General features: G+C 35.0%; 1 protein-coding gene across 1 annotated transcript; it reads left to right on the top strand.

Annotated features, from left to right (window-relative positions):
• The first annotated feature begins 7,272 nt into the window (after window positions 1–7,272).
• Window positions 7,273–13,911, top strand: LOC107645833 (Pseudouridine synthase family protein). The gene is made up of 20 exons (XM_016349959.3): window positions 7,273–7,500; window positions 7,843–7,933; window positions 8,007–8,213; window positions 8,580–8,794; window positions 9,091–9,163; window positions 9,538–9,594; window positions 9,727–9,806; window positions 9,895–9,957; window positions 10,036–10,123; window positions 10,563–10,665; window positions 10,792–10,895; window positions 11,069–11,142; window positions 11,947–12,011; window positions 12,185–12,357; window positions 12,534–12,601; window positions 12,707–12,767; window positions 12,899–12,936; window positions 13,025–13,093; window positions 13,220–13,556; window positions 13,674–13,911. The coding sequence occupies exons 1-20, from the start codon at window positions 7,412–7,414 to the stop codon at window positions 13,701–13,703; spliced, it is 2,085 nt and encodes a 694-aa protein (XP_016205445.1). The 5' UTR covers window positions 7,273–7,411; the 3' UTR covers window positions 13,704–13,911.
• Window positions 13,912–15,119: the final 1,208 nt, after the last annotated feature.

Consider the following 15,119-nt stretch of genomic DNA (forward strand, 5'->3'; position numbering starts at 1 on the left):
TGGAGTTAAGGGTTGGTGGAGACTTCCAAGAAGAAACTCAATTATTTTTGTCACAAGAGGTACGATTTAAGTTTCATTTAAGTACCGTATGGTGTGATGAGAATTCCTAGGCTAGATTCCCCTAGGATTAAGTTTGGATTGTGCAAATGGTTGGTACTAATATGTATAGTTGTTATATAATGAGAATTGATGATTGAGTTGAGAATTGTGTGAATTTGTATATTTGGTGTGTTGAGAATTTGATGAATTGAATAATGAATATTGGTTTGTGGAATATGCGGAGGCCGAAAAGAGGTAAGGAAGGTAAGTTGATATGTGTGTTGTGTGATGATATAAGAGATTGGATGGATTTTAGTTATTGAATGTGTGAATAATTGGTTTGGTTATTGAATAACAAGGTTTGAGGAATTGAGGTGTGGAATTTGATAGTTTTGGATGAAATTATGTAGAGGAGGTAGGTTTAGTTTAGTTGAGTATAATTATGTGAATGTGGTTGGGTTGTGGTCATTTGGATGAGTGGAAATGAATTTAGCTTGTGGGAATGAATTTGGCTTGTGAACATTAGAAAAAATTGGTGATTTCTAGTTTTGGAGTAAAAACTGATTTTTAACCAACTTTGGCGGTTCGTAACTCAGTCCACAGAGTTCAGAATTCTTCAAAAAAATGATTATTTTTTAAAAGTTTATTCAAAGATTTTTCCAACGGTTCAGAAATGGTTGAAAAAGGAATTTTGTAGAAGAAGTTATGTGTGGTGGAATTTGAGGCTTAAAAGTGAAATTCTGCAGCTTTTTAACTTAGTAAAATTATTGGCAGATTGTACTCCCACGGGTATGCGTGGCCGACGCGCACGCGTCACTTTCAAATTTTCACTCCCCCACGCATGCGCCTGGCCGACGCATATGCGTTGATGTACTGATTCAAGTGCCCAGCCAAAGTTCCCGAGAGTTATGCGGGTATTGTGCTGGTTTTGTGCGTGGGGCACAAACCGCACCCACGCGTACGTGTGGCTGACGCGTAGGCGTCCCTTTACTTTTCTCCCATCCATGCGTGCGCGTGGGTGACGCGTACGCGTCACTGTAACTTTTCTGCTTTTCACGCGTGCGCGTGGACAACGCGCACGCGTGACCCTGTTTTCACCCCAAAGCTGATTTTGAGTTTTCAAGCCACATTTCAGACTTTCAAGTCTCCTTTCTCACCCTTTATGTCCTAAATACTTATAGTATGCCTAGCGATGGGAAGAGACTAGGAGATGTGGTAACTTGTGGACGAAGTAAGGGGAGAATTAATGATGAGTCATGATTAATGATGACTGTATGAGTTGCTGAGGGGGATGATGGAAGTGCGGTGTATGCCGTGAGCCAAAGGCTGTATTTGATAATGATTATTGGCTGGTTATGGGTTATGCCATGAGCCGGATGGCCATGATAAATATTGATTTATGGCTGAAAATGAAAATATGGCTTTGAATGATTGTTTTATCTTAAGCTCTCTTTCTCGGAAGTGCGACCAGTGGCGGAGCCACATTATAGAGAAGGGGGGTAATGCCCCCCTCCCCCCCCCCCCCAAAATAAATAATATGTATGTATAAGTTTCAATTTTTTAATTTAGTTTTTTTTTTAATTTTTAATTTTCCTTTCTTCTTAACTTATATTTTTCATGTTGGTCCCTCCCAAAAAAATTTCTAGCTCCGCCCCTGAGTGCGACCCCAGAGAGATGAAGGAAGGTGAGGATCCCCTTCCTTGTTCCTCCTAGTATTGTAAAATTGCCCCCAGCGAGATGGTGAGAGGTTAGGATCCCCTCCTTGGTTCCTCCTGGGCATATGAGAACGTACCTCTTGGGTAGATGTAAGGGTTGTAGTTGCGCGCCACTTGCTCTAGGTTGGTTAGTATAGAGGCTCCTCGGGTGGACGCAAGGGTTGTGGTTTTGCCCCACTTGCCCCGGGTTATGATGAGTGATGTATAAAATGTGCAATCATATGATGTATAAATGACGATATGGTCATGATGAATGATTACAGAATGTTATGAATGAATGTGGAATGATTATCTGAGATACGAGTTTCCCTGGATGAAAGCAGTGACTAGCCACCATGTGCTCCAAGTTGAGACTCGATACTCTACTAACCCTATGTCGTAAGTGTGGCCGGACACTGTGAAAGTTCCGGATGAGCTCGCCCCCGTGGATAAACACCAATGTGGGTGTTGTATGATTATGATTATGATAATGATTATGATTGAGAATAACTCGAGTTAGAGATGCACGACAGAGGGACAGTCCAATTGTTAGCTACCAGGACTTGTCGGGTTGGCTATATAACCGACAGATGATATCATCAGCCATAGGGCATGCATTCATCATTTGCATATGTTTAAATTGTTTGGGTTTGCCTATTTGTTTTGGATTGCTATATCATATATGCTATGTTACCTGATTATATGCTACTTGTTCTACTTGTACTTTAATTCTGTATTACTTGCCTGTATTGCTTGTGTTTGTACAACTGAGAGGTCTCTCATGCTGGTGTTGGTGGACGCTGAGGGCTGTTCTTGATGAGATGAATTGATGATGTGATTGAATAATGATGACGATTATTGAATGAGATAATTTGAGCTCCCTAGGTAGACGCAGTGAAGTGAATTCACTTGCTCTAGGTGAGGATATGATGTATTGATATAGAATTACTGAGATAGAATAACTGGTGATGGTTTTGTTTATGACTCTGATTCTGATTCGTTGGAGAGTTAGAGAGAGTTGAGAAGCATAAAAGATATATTTTAGATTTAGCATTCCCTTATGACAGTTGCCTGTTTATGGATTAGCGAGAACATAGGGTGAATATAGGTGAAATGAAGTTAGGATGCTTAGTGAGTTTTTATTACAATGCATTATATTTATTTGGCACTTTTACCGTACTGGAAACCCATGGATCGGGGGTTCTCATTCCGTATATATCTATTGTTTTTCAGCTATAGGTCCAGGTGCTCATAAGTGAGTTGTGGTTCATCTGAGAGATAGAGAAAATCTTTATGTTCTCTACGTTATATTTTGCTTAGAATCTCTCCACCTTTACCTTGAAAAGCTTACATGATGTATTGAACTCTTTTGAACTTACCTATAGATGCTCTTATGTTTCTTTTGGGAGAGAATATGAGATTCTGTTGTCAACTACTGTTATATTGTACCCTAGCCGACCTAAACTTCGCGGGTCACGACTAGTGCTATTTACTTATGTTATATACCTATATACTGTCCTTCTCTTATTCTCCTTTATGTCTTCAACCGTATATCGCTTTCGAGTTCACGCTTTAGCTTTTAGTTATCGATACGTGAGTGATATGACTTCGCGATTTTATTGTTACTCTTTTCAGGCTTCTCGATTAATACTACTTTCAAGTATACTTATAATTATATATTAAAAATCCACCTGAGAATCATACCACCCTAATATCATTGACTTATGACTCGAGCATAAGGATTTGAATATCAGGGTGTTACACATAATACAAGAATTTTTATGGAGACTCTTCGAATAAGAAAGTTAAAATTTTCACATCCACCAGAAAGTTAGTTGTATCATTTAATTTTTTTGAGGTTATATTAATTTTTATTGACTTTATTTTTGTATATTTTTAATGTATTTCAGGTAAATATTACTTAATTGATGTTGGTTATCCAATTTTTAAGGAATTCTTAGGATCCTATCGTCATACAAAGTATCATATTTCACAATTTAGACTAGCACCAAACTTTAGATCGGACAATGCAAAGTTCAACATTGTCATTAAAGTTTAATAACAGGAATTGAAATGACTTTTGGAATATGCAAAACAAGATAAAAGATATTACAAAATATGTCATTAAGAGTCAAATTTAAAATTCAGCATGATATCATTATTGTATATTTCACTCTTCATAATTTGATAAGAATGATGAATTTGGATAACATAAGCATTTTACAAAAGTTTGAAGATATTATTTCTTTGCAAGCCAATGAAGATAATGGTACCACTACAAGTAATGGATTTACAAATTTTGAAATTAATGAATGGGAGGAACCAACACAAAAAGATATTCGGACACTAGAAGAAATAGGAGACAACATAAAAGATCAATTATCAAGTCAAATGAATTAGTATAGTTAATTTTTTTTCTTTTATTATTATTATTAATAAACTCTTTTATGATTGAATGTCCTTTTAATTAATTTTATTATTGTAAAAATACTTTTATATTTGTTTATCCAAGCAATAACATCTATTAAATAAGTAATTTAAATAAAATATTCAAACATAAAATTATTTTTATTTTTATAAAAGATCTTTTAAAAAAAGATCATTAAAAATATATAATTTGAGAAGCTCACCCAAACAAGTTTTAAGTTGATAGAAAAAAATATCTTCTTTCAATGAAAAAAGATTTTTTTTTTAATTTTTTAGTATGTTTGGTAAATTTCTAGTAATAAAAATAAAAGAACTAGAAAAAAAAAAAATCTCTTTTGAGAAGTTATAATTTATTTTTTTAAGTATTTTTTCTTAAAAAAATATTTTTTATATAATAAATAAACAAAAATATACTTTTATATTATTATACTTAAACATAATTGATAAATAAAAAATTTTTTTTTATGAGATATCCAAATATAAAATTACTTTTACTTTTCTATAAAATTTTTTAAAAAGAATAATTCAAAAAAATATTTTTTTTAGAAGCTTACTCCAACAAGCTCTAAGTCTAATTAAGTTGGTGCAAGTACAGTAAAAAAAAACGCGGGCATACATTGCACCATTCCAAAAAAAATTTATTTTCACAGTTGAGATATAGTAATAGATTAAATTGATTATGTGCTCCAAAACACCGATGTGTTCTAGGGTATCTTTGATAAAGAACCACTTCAGTTTATCATAAGCTTTTTCATACAGATTGTCCTTGTCTTACTTCCATATGCACCATCTTAGAACTGTAAGGGATAATATCCACAAGCTAACAATCATTACTCCACAAGCACCAAATACCATCGAAAAATCCTCTAGCATCCTCATTGAAAAAGTTGTCAAACCTCAATCTCTCACAAATAGATCTTCCAGGATCATCACTAATGTGAGTTTTCAACAAGATGCAAAAACTAGCACGATATTCCCTTATGGTATCTTTGATTAGAATAGGAAAAGTTTTTTTCCCTGCTCCTCCACAATTCCACACTATAAGATTCATCATAACTATAGAAGAAGAACAGGATATAAACATATCCTAAATCAATCTTGGGCACGAGACCCAGAAGCCAGAGCAGGTACATCCACTATATCGTGGTCTCCATTACTTGAATTATTGCTTGTGGTGTTCCTAGCATGCAGAGTCACTAATTTCCTCTCGAACACTGTAATCCACATGATTCGAAAACAAAATTCTAGTCTTATCATTAATGATTTTCTATCCAGAACTCAAGTAGAAAGCATCCAAAACTTATTGCACATAGGTACCATTTTTTCTCTTCCGCGCTTTCTGCAGCACACAAATATTTATTGGAGAATGAAGAGTACGAAAACTTATTGATATAACACACGAATTTTTTAGGTATAACATACAATATTTTGCACATAATACAAACTTATTGATATAGTATACAAATTTTTGTATATAACACACAAAAATATTTGTACATAGCACACAAATTTTTTATGCGAATGTATTTTGTTAGTTGAGCAAGTTAATGTTTTGGGCCCTCCAAAAATTTCTAGAGCTGCACATCAAAATTTATATGTTATGTATCGAGATTTTTGTATTATACACTAGAATTTATGTGCTTTGTATATTTCATTAGTATAGTATACAAATTTTTGTATGTAGCACAAAATTGTGCGCATAGTACAAAATTTTTTACACATAACATATAAATTTTTCTACGAATGTATTTTTTTTGTTGGTTGAGTCAATGTTTTGAATATGTAATCCTCCAAAATTTATGTGCTGTGCATATTTCATTGGTTGTGTATTAATGTTTTGGGTAAATAGTTTTTTCAAAATTTTTTGTGCTGTATGCTAAAATTTGTGTGATGTACATTAAAATTGATGTGTTATACATCAATTTTTTTTGTGCTCTATTTTTTTTAATATTTATTGGAGAAGAAGATGATGAAGACGATGAGAACGACAATAATAATAATAAAAAAATGCAGAAGAAAAAAAAGAAAAAAATTAAATAACAACAACATCAAAAAGAAGAAGACAACTTTGGCAACAACGACAACGACATTGAGAAAAGCGTGCAAAAAAAGGAAATGATCATGACAACGATGATAACGAAAGAAAAAAAAAGTGTTCGTTTGTATACACAAGAGAAAAAATCCGGGAGACTTGATTAAAAAATTAGTTAAAAAATACGCGCTTAGTGAAGTCTGATACCTCGGATCTGCCTAAACCCGTATCTGACTCTGTGGTAACATAGTTAGGAAATGCAGTTGGCTCTGAAAGCCCCCTTTCTTACCCCTTAGATAAGGATTCAATGAATCTTCCTTACTGGGAAGTCTTTGACTCTGACCCACCACCCTTGCTCTAAGATCTCACTTCGCGGCGAAGCTCGTTCGGTTCGGAGCGCGCTTAAAGAAAGCAAAGACAGAGTAATAGCCTGGGGCTTCGCTTGCTCGCCCACTTATCCATGCGTTCTTTGGTAGGCAGCATAGCATCTTTTGGTTTTCCACTTCCAAGTTTTCGACTTGCTTGAACTGCTAGAAAGCAGGGCTAATGGATTGAAGCCTTCGGACAAGATTTCTTCATAAATGAACAAAGGAATGGATTCTCCACAACAGCCAAGAATCCGGGAATGGAATAGGTGTAATAGCCCCGCAGGGTCAGTCAAGTGGTTCCCGAGCGATAGAGGACTACAGTATACTAGTAATAGACTTTCTTATTATTTAATATAACTATGAAATAGTGGTTGATTTCTTACTTTTCTATTTTTCTAAATATTCTCTGTATTTTTTATTTTTGATAGGCTTTTTTTTGTTTTATATTTTTGGGTAATGAATATTGAATACTCTATTCTGGGTCTGATATTTTCATTTTCTTTTAATATATTAATATCTTCCAACTTGTTTTTTGGTCAGGTAAAAATTTCCATCTTTGACGCCCAAGCCGGGCTTGTGTTTTCTTTTCTATTGCTCTTGGGCCTATTGTTGGTTGGGCCTCACCTCATGTTCTCCTTTAGTGAATTACTACAACTTGAGTGCACATCACATCCGCGACGAAAAAAAATAATCTGAATTTAAAAAAACGGAATTGAAAATGAAATGCAAGCGGCAGAACAACGTGGTGGTACTGGCTGCTAACTGCTTCTGTGTGGAGTCTGGTTTAGCCTATCATCTCTAAAACCCTACTCATTTGTGACACCACTACAGTTATTTCAAACTTGTGAGCTATGGCGATGAAAACCGTTGAAGAATCTCACGTTGGCATCTCCTGTTACATATCCAACCTTCCTGGCTTCCGTGGTGTCCTCAAGCAAAGGTCGTCTCTATTCCCTTCTCTGCATTCCAATTTCCAACCAATGTTCTTTTTTCTTTTTTAATTTCTTGTATTGCATTTCGATTTCAACTTTATATTTGTTCCAAACTCCACTGAAAAGCTCCAACAGTGTTATCTAATTTGCATGTAAAAAAAAAGCTTTGATTGTAAGGCGTGCTGAATCATAAGAAATTCTTTGTTCAGGAAAGCTTTATTTGGTGTTGTGGTCTTTCATTTACGTGGGAATCAGTGAAAATGCATGCATTATAATATATAAACAATTTATGATGCTAACATGATCGAATTTGTCTATTGTGTTTTCATGTTTGTTTTAAATTGATCCAGATATTCTGATTTCATTGTTAATGAAGTCGACAGAGATGGACAAGTTGTTCACTTGTCTTCACTTGATGCCCCTCCTGAGGAGGAACAAAGGGTATTTTGATCTGTGCTTATGGATGGTTTGATTTTCAGTCTTGTTAGTTTCTGATGTTTTAATTCCATTTCAGAGTGTTCAAGAAACTGGAACAAACACATCAGAGTCTGATACAACAACAGTTACCAGTTATGCTGCTTTACTTGATTCTTTTAAATCTCTTGCTGGGGATTCCGATGCAGGCTGTTTGGAAGAATTTCTTAATCAAATTAATACGGGAGATGACAAAAGTGTAGCTCCTCTTGTCCTTTCTCCGGATTCAAACAAATCTCATAGAACGGTTAGTATGGACTTTGCCATTTTCTTGTTCTGTGGGGTACACTTGGATACACATGAAAAGGTGACTTTGCAACTGCAAGCACCTGGACGTTGAGTCATACTATAGGGACTGGGGTGTCTCAACTGCAACAGATTAAAGGTTTTATAGGAGATTATATTGTTTAAGGTTTAGGGTTTAAGAAACATAGTAGAAACTGAATCATTTGGATGTGCAGGTGATTTGTCCAAGCCATTGTAATGTGCTTTTGAATTAAGGAGCATGAGACCTGTTTAAACCTAGCATGTTAGCAAACTTATAAATTTAGTATTTCAGTCTGTAATTTTTTCGCTAATCATCGTGTATTTTTATTCTTCTCAAATCTGTCAGGCAGTGCATAAGTTCTTTAAGGGAAACTTCAAGTTCCTTGTTACCGACACTGTTGATGGACCAGATGCTTCATCAAAATGCATCCGTGTGAGATTGAATTCCGGTGGGCCAAACAACAACGGTAGAAACTCCAAGAAGCGCAAAGAAAGAGGTGATAAACCTTTTGACAGCAGAGGTTCAAAAAGTTGGCCAGAAAATGTTGAGAAGTTCCTTAGGTGAATTTTCTCAGGCATTTTGTTTTATAAAATGCAATACTAACTGTCTTTCCTGTTATTTCTTTTTATATCACCTCTGAGAACTTTTGTACATTAAAATCTTAACTCTTTTCTTCCGCAGAATATATGTTACATTGGGTAATGGGATGGGATATCTAGGGCATAATATATTTTACAAGACTATTGGCTGCATTATATTCTACTCTATGTAGACATTATGATAAACTGATAGCATCCCTGTTTCTACTAAGTTGCTCATTGTTGTAACTTAATGTTTCTTTCAATTTAATTTCCAGGTTTCATCTTTATAAGGAGAACAAAGACACGCAAGAAGCCCTTGGAGTGATTGGAAAGATGCTTGGCATCCAGGTGTGTGTTCTTCCTTGCGAAACTTCTATTGGATTATGATTTCAAGTTGTTTTCTGTGATATCACATCTTTTTTCTGTTAATTAACGAGCATTTCATCGTGTCATTGGTTTGTTACTTTCCAATCTGCCACTTGTATAGAAGGTTTGGTTGTTGGTGTTATGAATTATATGATTAACATATTTATGATTGGTTATGACTGCATTTTGCATCACTTTCTATTTCCTGCCTATAGGTCCAGGAACTAGGTATATTGTTATTCTCTATAGCTGTAAAAATGTTTGCATGTGTCTGTATGTTACACATGCACGATGCAAATTTTTGTTGAGATTTTTGCACTTTTTCCTTTTAAACTGACTGGCATTTGAACTGACAGTCAAGATCATTTGGTTTTGCGGGTACAAAGGATAAACGTGCTGTCTCAACCCAAAGGGTATAATCGCTTTTCACATTATTTCTGATTTTGCACTTAACATTCATTCTTTGTATGCCAGCTGCTGTAGTTAATATTACTGCTCATTTAGAGATTGATACTAAAGTGGTTTACTTCTTCTTGTGTTTCTAGGTTACTGTTTATAAGCAGCTGGCAAGTAGGGTAGCTTCTCTTAATGAGAGGTTATTTGGCATTAAAGTGGGTGATTTCTGGTAAGGTGATTGATTGACTTTTGAGTTCTTGATCTTTCTTGCTATAATTTTTTGACAAATGATGAAACTTTTAATTTACTATGTTCAGTTATGTTAATGAAGGACTTGTTTTGGGCCAGCTCTCAGGGAACCGATTTACAATCACATTGAGGTGAGGGTGTTTTCTATTCATGAAATACTTTTTCTCTGTTAAACTAGTATCTGTTGAAGTATTGACATATGTTCTCAGAGGTGTGGTTGCAGATTCTGAAGATACCATAAAAGCATCTGCAGATGCCTTAGGAAGGCATGGCTTCATTAACTACTTTGGTCTACAAGTACTCCCCGTACCCTTTACCTTTCTCTCCCTATCTTTGTGTGTCTTTCGTCATCATGTTCTGAAATTTAAGAATAGGGGCAAATGAGGATCAAGCTCTAAAGTCTAGATCACTTATAGAGACTCAAATACGATGCCGGCTAGAGACATATGAATGATTTTATTCTAATAGCTTTTACATGTTGGTATTTTGCATATATAACATACACTTCTAAAGTTATCTCTACTCTATGTTATGTAAGTCTATATTTTATAATGTGAAGTAGTTTTGTTAGGCCATGGTGTTGGCTGTTTGCCAAAGACATAAACGGCTTTTAAACTTGTTGAAAATGTATGCCAACTTAAAGTAATAACACTGTTTTTTACTCTGTATTATTCAACTTGTTGTCTTTTTTGCGTTTGCTTTATTAAACTATTTATTTTTATGTGGATATTCTCAGCGTTTCGGAAGTGGTTCTGTGCCAACTCACCTTATTGGTGCTGCCTTATTTCGAGGGGAATGGGAACTTGCTGTTGACATGATCCTTGATCCAAGAGATGGAGATATCCTTTTTCATGGTTTCTATAATATATAATCAATGATGTTTGTCTTGATTGACTTCTTATAGATTGTTGCTTAATGTCATTAGTTGATTGCCTTTGTTTTTGATAACTTTGTTAATTAAATACAAAAGGAAGCTATAGCCAAGGCACGCAAGTACTATAAAGATAGCAAAGATATTGAAGGAACACTTAGGCAGTTGCCTCGATATTTGGTTGCTGAAAGGGCTGTGGTAAGCTTCAAATAAATATTTCCTGATAAGTTTCTATTAGCACAATCATCAGTAATATGTTGTGCTTCACAGTTCATAAATTGAATGTGGATGCGAAGCTAATTTTTTAACCCTGTACTTTTTCACACATGATGTTATAACTAATTGTCCAATTTGTTGCGAATCTACTGCAGCTGCAAAACTTAAAAAAGTCTCCTGGAAATTACGTGCAGGCATTGAAAGCTATTCCAAGGACTCTTAGAATGATGTAAGATATGATTATCTGAGTATCTTGATATCTTGATGTGTATTGTGTGGCTAAATCAGTGCTTCACTGTCATTGCTAATATTTTTTCTTCTAAATGTACTTATATATGTTATATGTTATACATAATACCAAAGTGCATTTCTGTATATTCCAGTCATCTATGGTTATATAATATTACAGATATCGTTTCTTTGGACACTGCAAAGTAGTCATAGGTTTCAGTTGTTTCTTATGACCAGAATAAAAAATGACTTATTTCACATTTTTCATTCTCTCTTTTTCAATACCTGACTCTAAATTTAACATAATTTATTGGGAAATTTTGGGACGCATTATTCGATTGTGCACTTGGGCTCACTTTGCTTTGCTTTAAGAAAAGTCATAATAAAAATGTTCAACTGAGCTTTATTTTTTCCCTTTTTTGGGAATAAAATTATCAAAATCAAACATGCACAAAGTATCATTGCCACATTACAGAGTACATGCTTGTGTTTATGCTATGCAAGCAATTGAGCATTAGTTTTCTCTTTTGTAATAGAAATGAAGTTATGATAAGCACAAAGTTTCTGTTGTGATGATTTGGAATTTAATCTTTCATAGTTTATCCCAAGCCTACATATATTCGAATAGAAATTCTTTCTGAAGCTTTTACTGGGTGCTATTGTCTATCTGATGATGTTGTCTTCCATATTATATTCATGTACAAAGACAAGTGTGATAGAAGAACACTGATAAAACCTATCATTTCATTTTCAAGTTATCAATCAGCCCAATGTAATGGTTGCATCTCTGCTTATTTGTTAGGTATGTACATAGTTACCAAAGCTTTTTATGGAACCATGCAGCTAGTACAAGGGTGCAAAAATATGGTAAGTTGTGTTAATAGTATTATAGATATACGTTGCTTACCTTGCTGGCAATTTAGCTCCTACTTTTTCATCTCTACGTCATAACTCGTGATTCAATGGCATCCGATCCTTATGTTGAAGTCAAAATAATTATTTAATAAGTTGATGTTGAATGTGATTCTACTGTGTGCCAGGAACTGAACAAGTTGTATTAGGAGATTTGGTATATTGTAAAGAAAATCCTACTGGAAAAGTTACAGGGATTGTTGGACCTGAATGTGATGATGACTGCGGGGATAGATATGATTCGAATATTGAAGAGGAAGTCTCTGAAGATACTCAAGAAGAAAGCAATAATTATGTGAAGGTTATTCTCTATTTTTACCTAATTTACCGAGCTCTTTTAGTATTCAATTTAAATAATGCTTTAGAGGTATGTCCTCTGGTGGTTATGGACAACTTATGGTACATCATTAATTTCTCTCATCTGTTTAAACATAGTAGTTCACATACAATATGTATTTTTTTTTGGATACATGGCAGGTTGTGACTGCTGAAGACCTTAATTTAGGATGTTATACAATTGAGGATGTCATACTTCCTATGCCCGGGTAAGCATTGACAAACGATCTTCTTAACCAGTTTTCAGTTTGCTCATATCTTACCTGTTATTTATTATGGGGATTGCTTAGATTTCTGCATTGATGGTCTTGCAGTTCTCGAGTAATTTATCCAACAAATGATGTGGCAAAAGTTTATCATGATTTGGCAGATAAAGTATGTATCAAATTGATCTTGTATACTTCTTCCCCGCACCCATGTAGCTAGATATTTCTGTTGCTGTTTCATGGATGGTTATTTGGTTATTTTATTTCCTAGTTGATCGCCTGCTCTCTTTTATTGGTCAGGATCGAATCAGCTTGACAGAATGTGTGCATAATGTGAAGTAAAACTATACAACCCAAACTCAAATCTCACTGTATTATTTACTCCTGCAGATTCTCTTAATCTTGTTTTTTCCTGCTTGTTATTAGGGAATTTTCAATAACTAATGTGACTGGAAGTTACAGAAGGGTTTTTCAGAAACCAATTAATTTCGAATGGTGTGTACCTAACTGCTCCACCTGATTGTATTTGTGTAGACTTTACTCATTTCGTTTTTGGCATGTGATTCCCTTTATCCCTTATTGGACATTGTGGACATTGACTTTGATTGTGTGCCACTGCAGGGAACTACTAAAATATGCTGATAGTACTAAGCCATTGGTAGAGACAGATTTAGACAAGATCATCAAGTCTAAACCTGTGAACGGTGTCAGACCAGTGGGTGCACCGGATGCAAAAAAGGAAGATAATACGAGAGAATTAGAGAACTCAAATGATGGTGCAAACATTGAGGCTGATGATAACGAGATTGAAGGTGAGGAAGTGATATTACCACAAGATGAATCTGTCTCTGGCACCAACTCTCAAGATTTCCAAACTGCTCTGAAAATGAGTTTTACTCTCCCTACTTCATGCTATGCAACAATGGCCATAAGAGAACTGCTGAAGACTTCAACATCTGTAAGCATTCCATTCGAAAATTCCTATATCTATTAATTCGATTCCTTAAATATATATTAGAACAAACTTCTGTCAATTATGTCTGTATAAAACCCTTTCTTTTTCATATTTTTTCAGGTTGCATATCACAAGACACTTAACCAGTAAGAAGGTGGAAATTTTGTTTTAAGTATCATTTGTTAGATGTTAGGGTATCTCGCAACAGGCAGAGCAGAATCCCCTCACAAGTACACTTCTTGTGTTGTTTGACAACAGAAAAATCAACACTTGGACCATTTCTGTTGAAAATTTGAATCGAATCTATGTATGTGTAATGTTCCATGGTTTCAGTGTACTGGGTTTAAGTGTTTTAACACATTGTGCACGCTCTGCAGTTCCATTCTAGCAACAACGTACCATCCCTGGTTTCATGTTGTGTGTATTTAGCTACAACTTACAGATCCGTATACTTTTCTATGACAAGTGTGCGTGCGTGCACGCGTGCGGGCGTGCAGTTTGGGGAATGTGGCAATCAGATAGCAAGTTCTTCAAGGAAGTGGAAATATGGTCTCTACTTGAGCAGAGGAACCTTCTTTAAGGGATTGTTTGCGAGTTAGGATGTTGAAGACGAGGGAATGGAAGGGTTTTTAATGTATAAATTCAAAATGTAACCACTAAAAAGATGAAGAAGATCAAGAGCTATGAGAGGAGGCTGTACCATACATTGTATCCCTTTGGTAGCATGCAATAATTCTTATTCTTGAGTAATTGGCCCCATCCTCTGAATGTTTTCACATGCCCTGCCATTTGTGTTCAAGTTTATTACACAATCCACAGAACCTACTGAAACCAGTCCCAATCAAAATTAATACACATTTTCCTTTCATTTTTTTTCATCTTTATCCCTCTCATCCCATCGCTATCATGGTTTTGCTGCCTTCTTGCGTCTTCTTCGGTCCTTAATTACTCACATCATCTTTAACACATCATTCATTTTTTATAATCAACGTGCCACACAGTAAGTTAATCTTAGATGAGAAAATAATCACAGGTAGCATTGTGGGAGTGAGAAACGTAGCTGAAGCCTAATTTTCTTTGTAAGTGATGATAAAAAGATGAATATGAATTTATTATGTTTTAACAGAATTAATAGGTTTGCAGATATGGTTGTTATATAATTAAGAAATTAATAACTAGGGTGAATGCAGATATTTATGGTGACGAAACACGTACGTAGCAGTTTGGATAATATTCGTGCTGCTAAGTGGTGTACCTGGTGTGGCGAATTTGTAAGGTCCTCCGAAGATTACACAATTGACTCATTGTTCTCTTGTCTCTGCAACCTCTTTATCTAGATTTTTAATTTTCACCCCCTATCATAATCCAATATTCGTGTTCTTGCTGATTTGATTAGACATGCCAGGTGCTCTTTTCACCTTAGCCATTTAGTTTCTTCTTTCTTTTGCATTTATGTCCATTGTCGGTTTCAATATCACAATCTTTCTAGTTTCTAGTTTCTACATTGACACAGTTGAGTTAATTAGGTCCATTTGCATAGGGTTTCCTTCCATATCAATGCGCCTG

Source organism: Arachis ipaensis, chromosome B6, assembly GCF_059453495.1.
Source record: "Arachis ipaensis isolate K30076 ecotype BB chromosome B6, ASM5945349v1, whole genome shotgun sequence".
Classification (NCBI taxonomy): Eukaryota; Viridiplantae; Streptophyta; class Magnoliopsida; order Fabales; family Fabaceae; genus Arachis; species Arachis ipaensis.